The following is a 23,413-nucleotide window of genomic DNA, read 5'->3' on the forward strand; positions in this document are numbered from 1 at the left end:
ATTAAGCGCTTAACTATTTTCGTGTATCACTCTATTAAACGCAATCTCGGGAACAAATGAAGGTAAACATGAAGCTTATGCGTGCTTGGTAAACTCTTATGCTTTAATTGCGAATTCAATTCAGATGTTGTGCATGTTTGATATGCAATTGGCAGCATGTGTGAGGATGCCCATCTGGACTCATTTAGATTTATTCCTAGTTCCATTATTGATAAGTAAAATATGTCATGCTTTTCATGTTACATAGATTTATTTTTTTGTCTGTTTTCTTTTGCATGCATTGTCAAAAAGTGTATAATTATAAAGCAATAAAATACGATTAAATCAAATCATTATTGATAGAAAATGGTGTGGTTGGTATGAATATGTATGAACATTTTGTTGTCTAGTTTTGTATATAAATACTAGCTTTATAGTAAGATTGATATTGTTTCGGCCAGGTCCTAATTTAAGGCATGGAGAACTTGAATGTTCCTTATAATATATGTGTATACTGAAATCACTCAAGTTCAATCTTTGATATACTATTCCTATTTCATTAAGTAAAGAATGTAAAATATATCTATACTTGTTGCCGAAGGTACATCAAACATTTGTTTAAACATGCCTCAACAATAGCAATCTTGTATTGTATGCAATAGAGCCTAGCTACAAGACATGGCTGAATTTTTAAATGAACATGAAGAAACGTAGTCGCTCTTCGAAGTCGGTCAACACTTTGTTCATTAAAAAGAGTCCCTAATTGCCTTATCTTCATATAACTTAAACATATTGCTTGTCTCTTTGATATCAATGTCAATGTCAAGGTCAAACTTGGTAACCGTGAATCTAGGTTACTATGTCAAAAAAATAACACTACATGCAACATTTTCCGTCTGATTTCAATACAACGTCATCTGCATGTAACTCGTTTCAAAGTAAACTTTATCATGGGCCGGTTGGGCTTGTGGGTATAAAATAAACATTCTTCTTCACATCACAAATTAAATAACAAAGAATCATATAAGTCAAACAGATACGTTACAGAGGCAGTCATAAAGAGCTAATGTTCTGTATTAACGTCTTAATGTAGATGAAATAGTGTCTTTGTGCTGATCTTTACATTTATCTGAACGCGCCATGCATTGCAACTTTAGGGCTTAGTTTAAGGAATGTTTCGCATGACAATCCCCTGCTGTGCATCTCCTGCTAATTGCACTGATGCCACAGTAGGGGCCAATTTCCTGTTTATTGACTCGACGCCATTTAGGGTCCATTTCTATAATAAAACCTTCAAAACTGCACAGCAAGATATTCAGATCAGAGATCTGATAAGACAATATGGCAATTAGATTAAGATCAATAAACTGAGGTTGTGTACTATACACGGTTTGGGGTGGAGGGGTCAGTTACAGAAGGATTAAACTAGGCCTTTAAGTGCACTACTTTATTTTTATTTATGCGTAAACACATCGCAACATAACATTTTTTTGGTATGTTTGTATTGGTTTATATTTGTCTCCATTTCCAGCCAATGTGACTATCATGTCGGCTTTAAAAGCTCTTCAGCGCTTGTGTTTCTATATGTTGTAAACCCGACTTTGAAATAAATATTACTTGACTTGACTATCAATCGGAACACCTCGGTCATTTTCCATCGAAATCAACCTCGGATGTGCATGCATGCCGGTTAATCTGTAGAAGAAGTTCTTAAAATGAATAATTATAATAGTAATTAATTGTATTGTTTTAACGTGTAATTTGTATTTCTATGTTCAAATTGATTCTTAGTGAGAATTATTATTGCATAACAACATGATTCCAAAGAGTAAAGCCCTACAATTAAGTGTAGTCTGTTAACGTATCTTTTATATATCAAAGTTTAAGATGAAGCGTAATATTGCATGCAGTAAATATAAGATTTCCAAGAATAACGTCAAAAAGTTAAAATGCTAAATTGAAATTAATACGCGATCTATACTTGCAGTGTAGTTAAATGTAAATAATTCTGACATTGTAAACCGTCTACAAAGTATTATGTATGGATATATCGACTTTCACACTAAACTTTATCAAATATATATAGTTATAAAAGCACAGTTAAACAATAAAAAAAAACCCAGACCAAACAATTAATATTATTAAAATTTCATTGACTTTCGTTTATAAGGTGGAATGCTCTAAATTTCGATGATTCCATGCAAAACCAGTCTGGATTATGTAGTCTTTAACCCAAAAATAATTAAAAAAAAAAAGGTATAACGTACGTTACTGTATTAAACATTCTTCTTGATGCATTAAACCATAAAAAAATTATACACTGTGGTATAGATATTATATTATTAATATAGTGTTTAAATAAAATTAGTTTTGCTTTTAAAACCATTGGCTTTGTTTGGAGACACAAAATGGCCGCGCCCTTAGTTCAAAACATAAAGTAATATTTTGTTTTAATTTTCGACTTTTAAGGTATATTACAACATATAATATTTTTACCTTACATTTAATTCTTACTATTTATCTAAACCAAGGAAATGTCAACTCACTGTGTTGTTGTTTTTAAAGTTTAACAGGTTAATGAGTGCTGAATATAACCCTATTTTTTATTTCAGACTTGAGTCTGGTAATATTAGTTCCAATATCATAAAATGTTTTTTCTTTTTCATTTTTGCCAAAAACAAAAATTGTTATTAATTTTACTCCCCCCAAAATGGTTGGTCCTGATTTTATTTCTAATGATAATAAATTGAACGAAACTTTTATTATGTAGACTAACACCATCATTTATTAAAGATCTAGCCAAACAGCACAGCTGTTGGAAGTGCCTGACACCACTTTTAACTGTGTCTAAAAGTCATTTTCGCATTTAAAACCATTGTCAATATTCAAACTCACAATTATTACCTATTCTTTAACCCATTTCATTCGGGATACACCTTTGGGTGTAGTTACCCTTTATATGCGGGATACACCAAAAGGTGTAGTTTTTGATGTACTGAACTTTCACTTTATTTACTTTCCTTTTGACTGTATTGTTTCCGGTTTATACGTTTTCCGGAATGACCGGACGTTATGCGCAGAAAATTTTAATGCAGAAGTAATTTTAAAACTCAAAAATCAAGTTAAAGCTTTTTATCGCAATTTTGATGCAAATATTGGTTGAAATGGATGGGACTTCCGACCTGATTGATGAAAGTGATATTGGGATTGTTAATGACGAAGTTTATGCGAATTTGTTTGATAAAACAGAAGACATATTAAAACATTGATAGAAATCACAAATTATGACATTTGTTTTATTTGGTGGAGGTTTTTATTGGATGACAAAAAGGATCACCCTAAGTTTTCCAAGTTAATTTATAAAAGTAAAAAAGCATGTAATTTATATTTCAGATTAAAATTGAAACATTGAAATGACAATGACATAGGAGATATAATCACAACAATGGATGGGGGGTTTCCAGGCAGGAAACGGAGGTTCTTCCACAATCTTCTTCGGAGTCGACTTGGTCAACTGATCCTTTGTTTGCTGGTGATCCTGATTGTGTCCCCGCTTGTGTTTCACTACTACATATCCAATATTGGTTCGGAAACATCCAATGGGTACAGGTCTGCAATAATTGTTTATGTCTTGAAAACACATTCAATGCCACTTAGCTTTGTGATTATAATTTAAAAAAAAATTGCACTGTATCTTGTTTTTGTCAAGCCTGTTTGCACTTAGCACAGCAATTTGGCATCTGTTTGTGTGATTGTTTGCACTTAGCACAGCAATTTGGCATTTGTGCATCTGTTTGTGTGATTGTCTGTCCTGGTTCAGGCATTTGGGGATTTTATAATAACATGGGCCAAAAACAAAATGGTTTGGTTAGAGTTGCATCCTTTTTCAAAAACCGGTAGGATAGGCAGGCTTTTTTTATTAGGCTTTATATAAGAAACGTTAATATTGTCATCATTGGAAAATGGTGTAAAAGCTATCTTCTGTATAAAGCTTTAAAGGTTTTAAACTACATATTAAGACACAAACTTCAAATATTTTTATTTTTTTAACAACTGACTAAAAACGGTAGGGTCGGCGCTTATTTGGTAGGTAGGGTCGGGTAACCCAAACCAAATGTTGTTTTTTAGGCCTGGGTAAAAGTGAGAATAACTTGTCTTGCATACAAGACTTAGTTCAAAGGTCAAAGGTCACACTCAAGGTTCACTTGTCAAAATATCTTGTACTTGGCTTATCTAGACAGTAACTTGGCCCTGCATGCAGCCAAATAAATGTTTACCATTTTTCTTGGAAAAAAAGTCGAGGTAAATACAAATGCTTGGTGTTCTTGTAGTCATCTGTGTTGATTTTGTGCAAAAACTTTGAGCGTCGGCCTTAACTAAATGTTCCAGAGACAACATGCACATGTACATGTATACACATGTAGGAAGCCCCATAACTTTAATTAATAATTGTTGAGTTTTGCCCCATTTTCGAAAGTAAATTAACAGATAAGACTTGGTATTAGCTTTGTGTTTGTTTGATCTTTATACACTTTGATAATCTTTGGAGAACTCATCAGTAATCAGTAATTTTTTTGGAATTATTTTCACCACCTGTGCCTTGCAAATTGAAAAAAGTTGCGTTTGGCGAAAAACACAAAATCAGGCCAAAAAAGCTAATATACTGGAAAATATACATTTTTCACTTTTTTATGCATACATTATTTTGTGGAAGAGTTCAAAGTCATGTCAAGATATTGTTTATTCAAGAAATGCGTTGCTTTTTTATTCATTAACATAATCTGCATTTATCTTTTTGGGAAAAAATAATAAATTATTGGCAAAAATGGACATTAAATGGGCAGGAGATTGCACCAATAATTCACTGGTAATTGTCTATTTCAGATCTAGATCTACCAAAGACCATGATGAAGGTTTCGATTTGGATAAAGTTCAATGTAACGACTTGAAGAACCAGATCACAGAGTTACGAAGAATCAAAGCATCGGTTAATAATGAACTTCGTGACCTTGAAAGCAGGCGTCTCGCCCAGCAAACGGAAATCTCCAAACAGAAGACAACCCTCGAGGCTTTAAGAATCCAGCAGGAGAATATAGAAAAGGAAATTAAACAGTCAAAGATGAACCTAGAGCAGTTAAAGGTCGAAGAAGATGAGTTTTCAAATGGAGCTCAACCCCTTATTAAAGCTCCAATATTAGAGCTTTTACCAAATTTAAAAGTTCGTTCACAGAAGAATGTTTTTACTAGTTTGTCTGAAGATTGCACAATGAATACTTGTTTTGATTATTCAAGGTGTTCATTGCTGTCCGGTTTCCCCGTGTATGTTTATGAGATTGAAAATAATTTCAAGAACAATAACTTGGAAGAGTTCATTAAAACATCTGTTTTCCATGCTTTCGATGGAAGCTCAAGTATATATCTGACTACAAGTCCTGACAGGGCATGCGTTTTTGTTGCTATTTTAGGAGAAACGTTTTCCAAAGAAAACTCAGAAACTGTTCAAAGTCGAATAAATGCCTTACAGCATTGGAACGGAGATGGAACCAACCATGTTTTAGTTAATCTAGCTAAGTCTACATTCAGTTTTGATATATTTTATGGTGTTAACACTGGCAGGGCCATTATAGTGCAATCGTCTTTTGTTGAAACATTTTTCAGAGGCAAATTTGATATTGTTGTTTCCCCTGTTTTAGGAAGCTCTGACGGTGAGTTGTGGAGTGAGTTACCTCCCTTGAACCCAATACGAAGAAGCTTTCTCTTGTCATTTGAAGGGCAGTTTAGTGATATTAGCAACTTGAATAGTGATGAAGTCAAACACACAAACGAAGGTGATCAAAATTTCCGATCACGAAATTTAAATGCAGCGTTGGGATCATTAGATAAGGGAGATAACTCAAAAGACATTGTTAAAAAATTGTTTAGTTTAGAAGCTTCAATAGTTCAGCATCTGAAAAATGTAGAGGAGGAAGCGAAGGAAAAGGTATTGTTAAATTTCATGTGTAATAGTGACCAGGAAAAAGTGGGAATTAATGGGGAATGGTCAATATGCGGAGACCAATCGCATCGAACAGAAATGCTCAAACAAGCCACATTCAGTATCCTTATAGCACCAGCAAATTACAGTGTGGTGACTACTACTGTTTTTCAAACAAGACTTTTTGAGTCACTAAAATCAGGGGCGGTTCCTGTGATATTAGGCGAATACGTTGAGCTTCCGTTTAGTGAACTCATCGACTGGTCAAGGACTGTGATAATGTTACCGAAGCAGCGAGTCACTGAGCTGTATTTTGTTCTGAGAACATTCTCTAACGTTGATATCATGGAGTTTAAGAGGAATGGAAGGATGTTTTGGGAGACATTCTTGGGGACAACAAAATCTGTGGTATCAATGACCTTGGCGGTGTTGAGAACAAGGTTAAACATTCCCGCTAAAGCAGTCAGGGAAGAGCCGTCGGAAAATTCTGTGTCAAACTTCATACCAGTAGCTCAACATATAGGTAGGTTTGTTTGGTTTATAAACTGATGCAATAACGATATAGTGCAGTGTTGCTGTAACATTGAAATGAAGTTATTCAAAGGTAGAAGTAGCCCAGTGTTTTATTCCGCCATTTTAGGAATGGGGCCGGTGCTCTTCTGATTGGGAAAAATGCCACCTTTTGATTTGACAATGGGAATTCTTTCAAGAAAAAATGCACAGAAAAAATAAAAGAATGTTTTGGGGTCCAATTATTGTGTATATATTTTTTCTCTTTTTTATTCCATTTTCCAAAACATTATAAGGGATTTTTTTTCATTTTGGGGAAATAAATGAGATTCGAAATGGGGTCGTACTGTGGCCGCAGATTGGTCAGATTTTTTTGTACAATATTAATTGTTTATTTTTAAATTGTATTTGCTGTCTTGTGATATTGAATTTAACATAATAGCCCTTATTTAGTGCCTATTAGGCCTTGAGCTTGGTTTCTTTCTTTGACCAAAAAAATAAACATAGTGTGGTTAGGGTTACATTTTGTCCAAAAACAGGTAGGGTAGGTAGGCCATTTTTATTAACCATGTTTTCACAAAGTGAATCCTGTGTATTAGAATGACGTAGGTCATTGTTTGGGCGGAGGGCTGCGTCAAACTTAGACTGAATCTTGACTAAACTTTGTATTTAGGAAGAGGTTATGAAGACCTTTCATGGGATTGCGTCTGGGGCCCTTGGGTCAAGGTCACTGTTACTAAAATAGAAAAATGGTTGAAATCTGGTTTTGTCACATTTCTTGTTAAAAAAAATATTAGGCTTTATGGAAGAATATTATTGTCATCATTGGGTAACTGCATCAAAGCTATCTTCTGTTTAAAGGTTTTTGAACTTTATATTAAAACACACATTTTTTTTTTATAGCCAATGGACTATAAAAACTAGGGATGCAAACAAATGGCAAAATTGATATTCGAATATTCGGTAATTCTTTCGATCAAATATTCGAATATTCGATAATCAAAATACATATTTTAGAAGATTTAGTAAACTGCTATTATTGTTCGCTAAAGTATTAAAATAGCCGGGACTTTTTTACCCTACTTTGTCGCTCTGCAGACCCTGATTTTCCCCAAATGAAGCTTTGAAATTCAATTGTCGGAGATCTCTATTTTCAGAAAGAAAAAAGCAACACTTTATGAAAGAACAAACATCAAAATCAAATAATTTCACTTCTGCTGCCTTTATATTTGTGAACAATGTAAAATTAGATGGATTCCTAGTCAACTAGCATTTTGCACCAATGAGGGGTCTTTCCGTAGGACGTGCAGCCTCGTTCTGAGATTGACCTCTAAGAAGACTTTGATATAAATATGAAAAACCCAGACCAATCGGGAACTGGTAAAATAATAAAACGAAAACATATGTGGATTTGACTCATCTATTGTACAACAATATAGGAAATATATCCTAAAACGCTATACAACATAAATTTAAATTTTAAAGCAGGAACATTGCATCGAAACATGGAAAACAGTTTAAAGCACATATATGTCACAAAATTATTGTAGCATATGGCATTCATACCATCACGGCGATTTGAGCTATGTTGCACAGCTTAATTTGCAGCCAAAACAACACATTGGTGTTAAAGCCGGTTTCTAGTTATTTATTGTAAAATAAGGGGGACTCTTTATAGTACCCGACGATATGTCCCTAATTGACAATGACGTGTATTTAGTGTATTGCCATCACATTCACACCTCTGACACTAGGGGACAATCATTGTAAAAACAAGACAAAAGAACTGTATAAACAACAACAGTGTTGTAGGCAAAAGGTTTTCTATTCTCTTTATTTATTTTTTTCGAATATTCGAATACCGATTTTAACATTCGAAAACCAAACGTTTGATTAAAATATTTGAATATTCGTTTGCATCCCTACTTAAAACGGTAGGGTTGGAGCCCATTTCATAGGGAGGGTCAGGTAACCGGTAACCTTATTTAAGGCCTTAACATGTAACTTGATTTTCCAGCCCCTGAACCAGAAGAAGATACAGACGAGGTGCTGGGACCGATTGAACCGCCTTTCCCATCCACCATGTTCAAGCAAAACTACACAGTGTGGACCATGAAAGACGTATTCAATCAACCGGGCGATCCATTCCATCTACTCCCGTTTTCCCCCTTCGAGAAAATTCTGCCGTCAGATTCTAAATTTTATGGTAAAATGATCTTAAAAATAAACTAGCTGCTTCATCATTGTCAGCTATATTATGTTTAAAATTCGAAATAAAGAATAGGAATAACCCTTATAGTAAAAGCAGGGATTTTTCTATCTATTTTTAGAAAAAGACCTGAGACATTTTGGGAAAATTTGTGTCGCGAAATATGGCAAAATTGGGATATTTTACAGTTAGAAGAACAAGCTTTTCAGTCTTCTGCAAAGGAGGAAATAAAAAATATATAAGTTTCTTTCACCTTTCAAAAGACCTAAAATGGCTGATATATGAATCGTCTGGGTATAAATATCTATTGCAATTATATCCTGACAGATGTTATTTCATACTGATCTCTGAATGTGATGAAAGTCGACAAATTCTGAACTCAATTATTCCCAAAACTTTACATCACACTTTTAAGTAGGATGTGGACTGAACCAGTTCAGGTAAAATACCTTCATAGAAACATTTATTTTTTTTTACTTTTTATTGGGATATTTCTGAAGATATCTCATAATTATATTTTGCTAGCGAAATAGTCGGACCTGTGGGTAAAAGGAATTTAAACAGTCCTTATATAACAATCAAGTGAGAGTAAAGGTCCAAAATCAAATTCCATACAGTCGAACCCCATTGGCTCAACTCGCTTGTTTCTATTTCCTCGTGGGCTTGTACTTGATTTAAAGGAATTTTAATACTTAATGTAAGCGTTTTTGCTTGGCTGGATTGCCCGCAGGCTCAAGGTATTTTTGCCGGTCCCTGAGAGTTTGAGCCAATAGGGTTCGACGATATATATGGAGTAATACTGTGCAAATTCTTGTCTCCTAGAAACACATTCAGTCTGACAGTGATATGTCAAAGAATGCATTAGTTGCAAAGATGAGTGATTATATAGCATCAAAAAGAAACATGTTTTTGGGGTTGTTGTTTGTGCCAATGAGAAGCAGAAATTCATTTCACGTTTTGGATAAGTAGATATTTGAAAAGACCCATTCAGCCATTGTTTAAAACCATTTTTGTCACCCGATTTTATTTATGAATTTTGGGAAAATATTGTGGTCCCTATTCTTCAGTAAACTGGCCCCAATTTTCCTTTTAACAAGCTTGAGTATCTTATTTCCCTTATTATGTTTTTGAATTAACATTGATTTCACAAAATATTAAATATTTGATTGAGATTATCATGCAGGTTTGAGAAACTGTTATCTTAAACCAGCAAAAATTTAGCTAAAATTGCGTTATTTGTTCTATTTCAGGCGCCGGGGTTGGTTTTCGGCCAATCAACAAAGGAGAGGGTGGTTCTGGGAAGGAATTCTCGGAGGCTCTAGGCGGGAACCACCCAAGAGAGCAGTTTACAAGTAAGTTATGCAACCCTCAACAAGGCAGTTGGTAATACCGTATGCAATCATTTCCCCCATAAAACAGTGGTAAATTACCACTGAAATATAGGAGAAATGATTAATTACCAACTGGTAATATTAACATATTTGACAATTTAATTTCAGTGGCACTGTTGACATATATCCCATATTCCAGTTGTAATGTTGATATATTATCTATACTTCATGTTAACATTTAGTGGTATTTTTTCATTATGTTAACCAACGTTAGATGTTGTATTGTACCATACTTAAGTTGAAATATTAAAAAAAAACACTATTTAACTGGTAATGTTAACATTTGCCCCATATTTCTGTTGTAATATTAATAGTATTATATAAACTAACCATAATTTAGTGGTAATGTTAACATATTTGCCTTTAAATATTCTTTTTTTGGCAATGGTTAATTTATTTCTTATAGTTCACTGATAATGTTGACATCAGTCATCAAAATCAGCCTTTTTAATGAACATGCCCAAATTCTTTAACAATTGCTTGGCATAAATTTTTTGAACAAGCCCTGCTATATTAAAAGCCCGGAATACATTTTACCAGTGCAGGGATTGCAGGCATGTGTTAATTTCGACCACTGTGACATTACCCCTATATTTCACTGGTAATACTTAAATTCAGCAATATCAGCATATTTCAGTATTAATTTTGACATGAATGATGAGATATTTTCCCCGTGTTTCAGTGGTAATGTTGACATACGAACGATCTGATGTCCTGATCAAGGCAATTACCCGCTTGAAAGGCCTCCCATACCTGAACAAGGTGATTGTTGTCTGGAACAACCCCTCCATGCCCTCGGAGAACCTCGGCTGGCCAGAGATAGGAGTCCCTGTTGTGGTAGGTGGAAATGATATGTGAAACTGCAATGCTCCAGCTAGGATCTGAAAAGGGCAGGGTGCTAGGTCAGAAAGGGCACTTGTGATGCGCATTGAATGAGCTTTAATGGGGCACTTGCAAGGGCCAATGTTCAATTCTTATTGTGTTTGTGTTGTAACTACTTTCAATACTTTTGTTATGAATATCTTAGCTATTATTTTTACTTTAGTGTCAAAATAATGTATATTTATTATTTTTATACTTACTTATTTCTGAAAACTGACTCTGTCAAACAAAAAGGCACAGCAGGGTAGTAAAAAGGCAGAAGGGCACAGGAAAAGGGCAGCAGGGAGACCCATCCTGCTATTTAGGCCTAGCTGGAGCTCTGAAACTGTAGGGCTTTCCTCCGACTTGTGATATTTTTGGGACAGAAAATTTGCAGTGCTATTATCAGGAATTGATCATTTTGTGTGCAAACTTGCTTGCATGTTTTATATTATTGTAATGTGCCAGTCAATTGTAACCACGGCCCCCCAGGGTCAGGGGTATACGGAGGATAGCCGGGGAAATGGGCCGTGTTTGACCTTCCAGGTGGCCCCGCAGTGCCGGGTGAATGCGGTGGTTTTGTCTTCCCGCTAAATATAGCGGAGACGTGGGCCTTACCTAGGGTCCCTGGCGTATGGAGGCATTTGGCGGGGATTTTACCATCAGTTTGTCTCCGCATGGCGGGGATTTTACCCGGGCTTGGCTGGCTTGACCGAAAGTCAAAGTCCCCGCTATTCCCCAGACCTGGGGGGGCCGTGGTTACAATTGACTGGTGCATAAATTCTTGTATAAATTGTGTTGGTTCCATATTCAGCTATGGCCTTTCTGAAAAGTAAGTCAAGTATTCATTGACATAAAAATACTGTAAAGTAATTCAAAAGCTTAAACTAAATTCTGAGGGAAGTTTTTAATGCCTTATCTTGCTAAAGGAGAAAGCTTTTATGTTTGTAATTTAATTTATCTTTGTCGTATTCTAACATTTTAAACAGACACACATATTCAAAATCAATACATACACATGTATAACAAACATCAATGTTGACTGATACACCTTAAACTTCTTACTGAATAATGCATTTATGGAAAATGTTTAACAAGATTGTAACTGTGTATTTAATAGCAGAAAGGCAGAAAGCGCAAAAATATTAAATGATTGGTGAATGCTAACAGATTTACTGTGGTCTACTATAGTTTTGTAAGGTAGAAATATCGTGTTTTATGCTCATTTTTTCAAATTCAACTTGGTATCCTTCATGAGAACCATTGTTTTTGACATTTATTCATCCATTTTGGAATATTAAAACAAAGGTCTAGGTGTATTTTTGAATTCTGGATTTCATAAAGAGGGGCTTGCTAAAAAGCTTTTGACGTCTAATTATTTCCATGAATGTATTTCTGATGGCTTTTTTTTCAATGGCTGTATATCTTAAATCTATTTTTTTCAATGATTGTATTTCTGATTTCTATTTTTTTCAATAGCTGTATTTCTAATATCTAATATTTTCAATGACTGTATTTCTGATATCTAATTTTTCAATGACTGTGTTTCTAAAGGTCTAGTTTGTTCAATGGCTGTATATGTGATCTCTTATTTTTTCGCTGACTGTATTAATTTTATGATGTCTTATTTTTTCACTGACTATATTTATGATGTTATCACATTTTCTGCAGGTCATAAAGATGGCGAAGAACAGCCTGAACAATCGTTTTCTGCCCTTTGAAGCTATTGAGACAGAGGCTGTACTGAGTATAGATGATGACTCCCATCTTAGACATGATGAGATTGTATTTGGATTCAGGTGAGCCTAATTTTAGCCAAGCTGTCATTTTAGCTGCTATGCTATGTCCTCAGAGAAACCTTGGTCAAAAGTATAAAATAATTTCAAGATATTCACATGTATCTTTGAACAGATGTTACCAGTGATAATTTGCAAATGTTCAGCATGGACAATAACTGTGGGGTTAATAATTGTTGTGACATTATGGCCTTTTGATTGACTGAATAATAAAGTCGAGCCATGAGTCATCCTCATGTTGTGCTCTTCTAAAAAGTCAGTTTTGCTTCTACAGCAGTGTGCTTCAATGTCCTTTGAGCCTCCTCAAGTGGGTTGGAGGTGGAGGGGCCTTACAAAGCCCCAAAACCTCCTCCCCGAAATGGTTACAGCCCTTCAGCTGCAGGTCAATCACATCCGTGTAATAACTCTTGTCCCAAGTAAGAAATTTAACAGTTCAGGTCACACATTATAAATCATTTATGATTAAGTCTAAATTAGTCCTGCATGTGTAGGACGTAAGGGCGGTGTCCAGTATATTGTTCGATCAATAACTTCAGAAGAATATGTTCAATCATCACCAAATTTGGTCAAAATGAGTATAGGCATAATATCTCGAACAAGTTTGATGACCAGCCTTATTGTCTAAGGCTTTCCAGAGTTATGACCCTTGAATTGGCAAAAACAGTATTAAAAGTGTCCACTCTCTAGCTTTGGCTTATCACACAACCACTTTTCACCAAACTTGGTATGCTAAATATAGGACGGGCATGCTTTTGGACATTTGGCGCTCTTGTTACATTTTAACATTCAATCAACTTTCAAGATAAAATGTAATGCAATCCTATGAATCATTAAACTAATTTTGCTCAATTTTAAAACAACATATTGTAAATTTTTCCAAAAAAAATTCTATCCCTATCACAGGGTATGGCGTGAGGAGCGAGATCGTATCGTTGGATTCCCTGGACGTTACCATGCCTGGGACCCTAGACACGGGGGCTGGCACTACAACTCCAATTACACGTGTGAGATGTCCATGGTTATTACCGGTGCAGCATTCTTCCACAAGGTAGATAACTTGGTCATTCTATTTTTAAGGGTTATCATAAGGGGGTATAAAATCAGGATTAAAGTGACACTCATACCGTATTCAAAATCATACACATGTATAATAAACATAAATTTTTGAGTGATAAACCTTTAACTACTTACTAAACAATGCGTTTATGGAAAATATCAATAACTGGTAACAAGAGTGTAAACCGTGTATTTAAAAGCTGAAAAGGTACAAAAATAAATGACTGGTGGGTACAGTGATCAACAAATGTCTCATAAGGTAGAAACCTTTCAAATTAAGCATGGTATTCTTCATAAAACCAATGTTTTCAATATTATAATTTAATTTATTCATCCTCTTCGGTAAATTATAGCAATTGTATTAATTGTTGAACATTTTATTTGGGAGTAAGAGTGCATCTTTAAACTTCATATTTTTTCTACAGTTGTAATGATAATTTTATACTTGAACATTTGAATCGAAAACAGTCGGGAGTACCATGAAATGAATATAAATGACTTTGGAAACACTTTCAAAAGGGGTCTAAGCCCCTTCACCTTGTTTTGGGCACGAAACCCTTATACTCAAACAGACCCTTGGCTATCTTTCAGGATTTACATTATCAGCTGTAAAAAGCCCATATTTGAATTATAGGGAAGTGTACATCCACATATACAGTGTGTGTATACCAAGTGATAAATTACATCATAAATGCTATGTCTGGAGGCAACATTTTTTTTCAAATGAAGATTTTACCGGTAAACAAAGATAACTTTACTATTTCTTCACTTTTTTTAAATGAAACCCAGCGCAGTCTTACAGTCTACACCACTTACAAACCCCAGCCAGAGTTTGATTGAGAGTTAAGTTTCTTAAAACATTTGGATAAACCTTTTCACAAAACTGCTGCCTGATGAAGCCCTGTCAAAATATTATTTTGGGAACTGGTTTGTTGAAGTGTTTGAGGAAACTAATCACTCAATCAAACTCTGATAATAAAACGAAGGGGAGGCTCTATAAGCAACATAGACTGCCCTTTGTTTCAAGCAAAATGTTGCCTTCCTACATAGCATTTATGACGTAATTTATCACATGGTATAGGCACACTGATTTAGACTGCATTCTTTCATACAGACTAAAACTGAACAGTCCATGGCATGTAAATACATGACTTTCTTTTGTCTTTTTAATTATGTCTTTTCATGTTGCCCGATTTTTGGCGCCTGTAGTCTTTTTAAATCAATACATTACATTTGTCATGTTAAGTCTTTTAAATGTAAAAAGAATTTCTTTGTTAGAATTTCGAAAAAGGCCTTTACGCCTAAACTTCAATAAATAGTTAAATAAATAGTGGATAATTGATTGTTTCAGTGTAAGATCGTTATATATTTCACCGTGACTGAGAGGACCGAAAGCTGTATTTCATGAGTGGCATATCCATGAGTAAAATATTAACAATTTTTGTATACAAGGTGAAAGATATTGCGATCTTACTCTGAAACAATTTTTTTTTTTCTGTATGGCTTAAAAGGATATAAAATAACATACAAGTTTTTCAGGAAAGCGCACATAATTGTATGTTATGTCAAAATTGTGTCCCAGCCCTGTTTACGCAGAAGCTTGATAAAGAATTGAGAATGGGCTAAAATTTAACAACAAAAATGTCAAAACGTTTGAAACAATGAAATATTATTTTTATTTCACTGATAAATCTCTATAAATCACTGGAAATTTGGCATTTTTATATAATTGGTTATAAAGGTCAGTTATAGATCCTTGAAATTGTTTTCAGTACTACTCATACCTGTACAGCTATACGATGGCAGCTACAATTCGGGAGAAGGTTGACGAATACATGAACTGTGAAGATATCGCTATGAATTTCCTGGTATCTCACATTACCAGGAAACCTCCTGTGAAGGTCAGTTTGAAATATTGTAGAGTAAGCATGTTTTTTTAATCATTTTCAAGATTATTAAACTCTTCATTCTGATCCTTTGTGAATTCAATTTTGAATCTGATACAGTAAAATCTTATGCAGTAAAATGTTGTCAAAGTCAGTGAAATTTACTCTCAAGGCTGGGTTATTTCCATTTATTGCCAAGCAGGGTTAGTTAACATTTACCCCCAGGTCAATGTCAGTTACAATGGCACCCAGGTCAAGGCATTTTATTTACACCCAGGTCAGGGTCTGTTCACATCAAATTATCAATAAATAAAAGCTGTGAATTTAAAGCTGTGATCTTTTTTTAAAAATGAAACTTTTTTTTTTGTAGGTCACATCACGTTGGACATTTCGATGTCCCGGTTGTCCGCAGCAGCTAGCGTTAGATGAGTCCCACTTCACAGAGCGACACAAATGCATGAATTTTTTTGTTGAGATTTACGGGTATATGCCTCTAATGTACACCCAGTATCGTGTTGACTCTATTTTGTTTAAAACTAGGATATCCCATGATAAACAAAAATGCTTTAAATACATTTAGCTTTCTTTTAATTGTTAAATTTACCAAAATGGGGCGAGTGTTCAGAATTTCTTTTTAAAAGTAAATGTCTCATAATAAACCAAAATGCTTTAAATACATTAAGTATTCATTTTAATTGTTAATTTTTACCACAATGGGCGGATTGTTCAGAAATTTGTTAAAGTAAACAATGTTGTTAACTGTGTCATTGTTAATTTTAAAAGACGAAAAAAATTGTAACATGGTCATATATTTAGATAACACATGTACAAATGAAACAGGTGTCTAGAACGATGTCAGAAATACTGCAAATCACAAATTTGTCAATTTTAGTTTTTGAGCAATAATGTTTTGAAAGTTACCAATTATGAACTTCACAACATTGTTAATTTTAACAAAGTTTTGAAGAATCAGCCCAATTCTCATACACTGAATTTGCTTAATTTTCTTTTCTTTTTTACCATATACTCCACTGAGTGTTAACTAGGCTGTCTCCCAGCTATAAGGTAATTGGCCCTGGGTCCTTCCAAAGGGAATTTTACAAGAAAAGGGATTTTCGTATAAACATTAATAATTCTTGTACTTAAATAAAATTAAGCGTAAGTTAATTGTTGTGTCTTATAAACATGAACATACATATTATTAGTAAAAACTTGATTCTACCAACAGCATATTGCCAGCAAAAAAATGTGTATTGCTTTGCTATTTTTTGTCAGATTTTTGTTTTGAAAAAAACCCAGTTTATAAACAGAACAGTCTACAGGGGAATGTTGGCACCAAATTGGGGGGAAATATTTACTTTTTAAGTTGGAAATGGAACCAAAGTTTGACTCAAAAATTATAGACAGCCCAGGGGCGGTATTCATAAAACATCTTAAGTCATTTCCTTACTTCAGTCACATTCCTGACTTAAGTTTCTCTTTAGTCATATTAAATAAAAAATAAAGAATTTACAAAATACATTATTTTCATTAACTTATTGAAAAACATACTCCAATGTTAAAAACACTTATACATTTCTTTTAATTTGACTAGGAAAATTTTAAGATATTGTCTTAAGTTAGGAAATGACTAAAGATGCTTTTTTGAATACTGCCCCTGCTTACTTCCCCTGCCTGATATCACCACCTTGAATGAGTGAATCTATAAATACAACTCAAAGAGGTAAATCATGCTAATATGTTTTATCCGCTTCTCAATTTAATGTCACCAAAAACCTTATCCATCTTTCATTCCAAATCCATGTAGTATTAAAATTAAATTAAGTATTGAAATGCTATTATTTGGGTGATTGTGTGTGACTATGTCCGTGGAAATGAGACCTCACTCTCTCAGTGCAGAAAAAAGTGACGTTTTCTCTATTGCGAGGTTTCAATAATTGTAAGCAGGCAATCAAAGCTATTTGATATATTTTGGAAAAGTTTCTTAAATTGATATAAGTAAGTTTTGTAATCTTATCTCTCCATCTCGGTTAAATTATGTTTTCTTTGTTAAAGCTGCTCTCTCACAGAAGAACATTTTGAGCTATTGTCTTGGAACAAGCCAATTTTTGAAAAAAATGCATGGTAACCAGTGATATAAGACCACTGACTAAAAATCGGATTGCAGATTTTCATATTTATGTTCAAAACTTGATGTTTTATGCATATTTCGCAAAGTTTTAGTAACACTTTTACCCATAAGAACATTAATTTTTATACGGAAATATGAAAAACTGTGATCTTGTATCTTATATCACTGGGTTTAAGAAATTTATGCAAAAATTGGTTCATTCCAAGACAAACAAACAAAAAAGTTGTCAAATTTGGCAGTCCGTGTGAGTGTAGTTACATTAACATGAATACTTCTGCTGGACTTCTTTTCGCAGATGACATCATAACAAATGTTTAAATAATGGTTCCTGATATGTTGTCATTGCATATATATTTTTTATATTTATAAACATTTTATATTATATCAATTTTTTTTATTAAAAATAATGCTTAAAGACGGAGAAAGAAAATTTCGTAAGAAAGACGATGAAAAATTTGTGATTTCAGATCTCTGCATAATAAATTGCTTGAACGACTGATTTGCAAAAAGTTGTTTAGGGGGCGGGGGGAGGTTGTGGGATAAATATGGTGGATTTTGTCTGTCTCCACAATATTTGCTATCACATAATGAGATATTCTGGTTTTTAGATGTTTATTTCGTCATTTAAAGCAATATGGTGGTTGTAAGATTTTAAAATTAAACTGAATGAAACATTAAGTTCATGGTAAACTATGTAACTAATTATCCAGGACAGCAGCTGTTCACAAGTACATGTGTGTGTTTGTGTGTTTTTTATGCCCCCACAAAGTGGCGGCATATAGGGTTGCCCTTGTCCGTACGTACGTACGTACGTACGTACGTACGTACGTCCCGAAGATTGTTTCCGATCTAATTCTTGAAAACCGTTTGTCCAATCCTCACCAAACTTTAAACACATGTTTGTGACCATAATATCTTGATCAAGTTCGATAGTCATGGAAATCGCTTTAGTCATTTAGGAGTTACGGCCCTTTTTTGCCAAAAATTCCCGAAGATTGTTTCCGATCTAATTCTTGAAAACCGTTTGTCCAATCCTCACCAAACTTTAAACACATGTTTGTGACCATAATATCTTGATCAAGTTCGATAGTCATGGAAATCGCTTTAGTCATTTAGGAGTTACGGCCCTTTTTTGCCAAAAATACTTCAAAAATATATGTTTCCAATCTAATTCTTGAAAAGTATGTGTCCAATCCTCACCAAACTTTACATACATGATTGTGACCATAATATCTTGATCAAGTTCGATAGCCATGGAAATCGCTTTTGTCATTTAGGAGTTACGGCCCTTTATTTGCAAAAAAAGACTTGAAAAATACGTCCCGAAGATTGTTTCCGATCTAATTCTTGAAAACTGTTTGTCCAATCCTCACCAAACTTTTAACACATGTTTGTGACCATAATATCTTGATCAAGTTCGATAGCCATGGAAATCGCTTTAATCATTTAGGAGTTAGGGCCCTCAGATTATCCTGAATAATCATTATGGCTTATTTTCTGTGACAAAAAATCGAAGTGGGGGCATCCGTGTCCTATGGACACATTTCTAGTTTCCATTTCTTATAATAATTGATATAGTGTACATAGATATGTGTCTGTCATTTTTATCTTTATTTTATCAATTTTTAGGCTTAAAATTTTACATAAGCTTTTTGAAAAAGCAGTTAATTTCCACTGTTTTAGTCTGTACTTGCAGTGCAGTTTATTAGAGTTTTAGCCTGTTTTTTAAAGGGGCAATGGACTTACAGAAACAGGTCATATTGTATCATGGACATTATGAATTGACAAAAAAAATAGGAACTTTGTTTAAATATGAATAATGAATATGAGGTGTCCACTGCAAACTATGTAATGTGAATATACCCTTGATATTTAGAATGTTGCCACATTATATTGTGTTTTACTAAAATTATTCACATTTTAATGCCCTTGTGGTCAAAGCTGGCCACACCCACAAGGTCTGAGGTTTTCTATATACAGTAAAAACTAAACAGTAATAACTTTGAAAGTCTGAAACCACAAAGCCAAAACTATTGATAATTGATATGCAGCCTGACGGAGAGACCATTAAACCACATCCTTAATAACCACTAACTAGTTGATCAGTCATTTTAATCTTGTGAGTGATATAGGGCCATTTTCGCCCTCTTTTTTTATAATGATAAATATATATGGTATGTTATAAAATAATGTGTTTTTCTAAAGTTGTTCTTACCATGCCTCTTTATGTCATTATTATTTATGAGCTTGTAATAGGTTAATTTGTCCCATAAATGTCAATCTCTTAAAGCTGCACTCTCACAGATTGACCGTTTTGACAACTTTTTTGAATTTTTGTCTTGGAATGAGCCAATGTTTGTGTAAATGTCTCGAAAACAGTTATACAAATTGCTAACAAAAGATCATATCCCAGTTTTTCATATTTATGTTCAAGAAACTTAGAATTGATGTTTTATGGTTAAAAGCGTTAAGAAGATTTCAGAAAACAATCGGCAGTTTCCCAAACGATTAAGATCTGTTCTATTGTGATTTATCTGCTATGAATAAATTGAAGGCATTGATACCAAAATCAGCTGATTTCGAGACAAAATCTTAAAAAAGATCAAAACTGTTAATATGTGAGAGTGCAGCTTTAAATGATATAGTTTGATACTGATATATAACAGCTATGTGTTCATTTCTTTGGCCAGATATTATTTCAATTATTTATAAAGTGGTACTAGTTCATCACAAATTGTATATGTATAGTTATTTGTAGGTATTTTAGCTTATATATTTTTTATTCCTTATATAAAACTCATATGTTAATTATTATAGGTTCATATTATTTTATTCAATAACAATGTCATACAATATATGAATGAAACAAGATGAAAACAGCGTAATGGGACAGTATGATAGGGGCAGGGCAATGAATAGTTTGAACTTTATAAATTTGACAGATATTGTTAGGAATTTTTGCCCTGTGCGCACTGTTGTTTGAATTGGAACCGAGAGCGGGCTTAAATTGCAAAACAGTGAAAATATCAAAATTGAGATTTTCACTGTTTGAAAAGATGAAATATCAACTTTATTTCACTGATAAATCTCTATAAAACACTGAAAAGCATTTAATTACTATATTTCACCTCATGAACACCAAAATTATATTTCACTTGTGGCTATGCCACTTGTGAAATATAAATTTTGGTACTATCTCGGTGAAATATATTACGATCTATCACTGGAACAAATAATTATCTTCTATATTTTGAATGTGTAAGAAATTATTACGTATATGTGTAGCTGTCCTTAAAATAATAAAGCATTAACATAGGTTTGTTTCATTTGCTCTTGCAAATCTGTATGTGCTGTATATAGCTTATAAGACAGAGGCTCCTTATAAGCCATTGGCTCTTTACTCAGTCTGAATTTCCATATAGTGTATAATGTGATACCAGTAAATGCTGAAATTGTATGCATAATTGCATGTACTGTATGAACAAAGCATTAATATAAGGCAAATATAAATTAATTACTAGATTTTCATTCAAATTGTTTTTTTATTAGGGCGGAGGGTGATATTTTTTTATTTTTTTTTCTTAGATGACTGATTCACTGTTGAAATATGTGTTCATGATCTCTCTAATTGCATTAGGGACCAGATACATGTGTTTCTAGACAAATCATGAACAGGATTGTAACAATTCTCCTTTTTTACATGTGAAAATTATACATCTACACCGTAGGTAAAAATAAATGCCATTGCCAGGCAGTACCAGTCCGATATGAAAATACAGACCCTAGCTCAACATTTTTATTTGAGTCAATAAAGATTAAGCAGAAAATAGAGGTGGCAGTCGTGGAGGAAAATCTAGCAATTAATTTATAGTCGCCTAATGCACTACCATTATGAATTATTGCTGTTCAAATCATTTAACGAGTTAATACGTTTAACAGACAAACACATTCCTGTATTCTCATCTAGTATATATTATCAAATAAATAATTGTTGACAAACAGAGTGGTTTACAATAGAACTGAAAGTATCCAATGGGGGCATTTTAAATGTATTAATAACATGGATGTCTAATGTAAAGATTGTATTTTTCTTTAAAAAGTGCTGGATATTTATAAAAAGCAAGAAATTAAATAAATGGCACAACCTTTAAAAAGTTTACCTACACCATGGAAACCCCAACATGTTTTTCCAGCATTTCCATTCACCAGGGAAACCCTAGCACAAATTTTAATAGTTTGCCTATACCACTCAAAATTTGTTACCGATCACCAAGGCTGCTACCAACGTTTCCTTAGATTGACCATTTATTTTTGGTGAAATCGTGGACTGTTAATACTGATACAAAGCTTATTTGTATACGCAAATGATAATATTACAGAAATAAAAAAAAAAACTTTACCAAAAAAATCACACAAAGGATTATGTTAAGAGCCATAACTCAAGTACAACTAACATGATAAGTATGAGGCTTCAGTATTTATCCTTATTTTGAGAATCACATTTGTGTCTGATTTATTTTAAGTTAATTTTGACGTCAGCTCACTTGATTCTAACATTTTTTATTCTTTTAAATAATTATTTTGTCTGATGATATCTGTCGAAATTCCTTGGTAACTTATAAATAAACTGTTTGTATTGCTTTAACAGCGATATATTTTGAAACCAAAACAAATACTGGTGCTCCTTAGCAACATTTGTTTAGTCTATGTTTAAAGTCTAGTCTTTGTCGTAAAAAGTTGTAAATGATTTATAATTTATGACTCATGTGTCTTGTGGTCTTATTTGATTTTAAAGGACTATTGTATAATTATGTAACTCGCAAGCTTTAACGTTCATACCTTGTGGTATGACTATGACCACCATGGTAAAGAAGACATGTGAAACTTGGTCTTCAAAGTACATGTACATTTTATGTTTATTAAATTTCAGTCAAAACTCATTATGTCAAGTTATGTTACCTTGATGTTCTGGTTATGTCAAACTTTTTCGTTTTAGTTATACACTTTTGTATTTTGGTTATATCGAATGATCGTTATCTCGAATTATTTTCCGATGTCCCAAGGACTTCGACAAAGCATATTATGACTGTATATTTACTCATTTACAGTTTTAACTCATTATGTCGAACACTGTTTTCTCGATGTTCTGGTTATATCGAACACTGTTTTTTCTTTGGTCTGGTTATGTCGAACACTGTTTTCTCGATGTTCTGGTTATGTCGAACACAGTTTTCTCGATGTTCTGGTTATGTCGAATACTGTTTTCTCGATGATCTTGTTATGTCGAACACTGTTTTCTCGATGTTTAGGTTATGTCGAACTTTTCTGAATGTGTTTGGTTTAGTTCTATACACTTTTTTTATTTCGGTTATATCGAATGTTCGTTATCTCGAAAGTATTTCCCGAGGTCAACACGACTTCGACATAACGAGATTTGACTGTATATACATTCTGTATATCCACATTTGTGACTGTATATTTTATGAATATGCATATGCTTACATATATACTTTGCCACATCATGAGAAGTATTTAGATCTCATATTTTTGTAATAAAAATGCGAATAATAGCAAAGTATGCTTTGTCTTGTTTTCGAGCTTTTTCGTATTTGTTAACCTG

The 23,413-nt window shown here is 33.6% G+C and overlaps 1 protein-coding gene across 3 annotated transcripts; it reads left to right on the plus strand.

The window, feature by feature from the left end:
* Positions 1–2,381: 2,381 nt before the first annotated feature.
* LOC128205503 (exostosin-like 3) lies at positions 2,382–23,368 on the plus strand. Of its 3 annotated transcripts, none has more exons than XM_052907198.1 (10): positions 2,382–2,416; positions 3,373–3,588; positions 4,864–6,476; positions 8,481–8,669; positions 9,923–10,024; positions 10,746–10,900; positions 12,596–12,723; positions 13,624–13,768; positions 15,549–15,677; positions 16,033–23,368. In XM_052907198.1, the coding sequence occupies exons 2-10, from the start codon at positions 3,425–3,427 to the stop codon at positions 16,240–16,242; spliced, it is 2,835 nt and encodes a 944-aa protein (XP_052763158.1). In that variant the 5' UTR covers positions 2,382–2,416; positions 3,373–3,424; the 3' UTR covers positions 16,243–23,368. The 3 variants fall into 3 exon arrangements, with proteins under 3 accessions (XP_052763158.1, XP_052763157.1, XP_052763160.1); XM_052907197.1 differs by having other exon boundaries at positions 2,384–2,448; XM_052907200.1 differs by having other exon boundaries at positions 2,384–2,448; positions 3,373–3,582.
* Positions 23,369–23,413: the final 45 nt, after the last annotated feature.

The sequence above is a fragment of the Mya arenaria genome, chromosome 10 (genome assembly GCF_026914265.1).
Source record: "Mya arenaria isolate MELC-2E11 chromosome 10, ASM2691426v1".
Classification (NCBI taxonomy): Eukaryota; Metazoa; Mollusca; class Bivalvia; order Myida; family Myidae; genus Mya; species Mya arenaria.

What these genes read in the sequence shown, in the direction of transcription:
- LOC128205503 (XM_052907198.1), top strand. Translation starts at nt 3,425, where the DNA reads ATGGATGGGGGGTTTCCAGGCAGGAAACGGAGGTTCTTCCACAATCTT. An exon ending in GTCAGATTCTAAATTTTATG is followed by an intron (nt 8,670 to 9,922) that starts GTAAAATGATCT and finishes GTTCTATTTCAG; the next exon opens with GCGCCGGGGTTGGTTTTCGG. An exon ending in CCCAAGAGAGCAGTTTACAA is followed by an intron (nt 10,025 to 10,745) that starts GTAAGTTATGCA and finishes CCCGTGTTTCAG; the next exon opens with TGGTAATGTTGACATACGAA.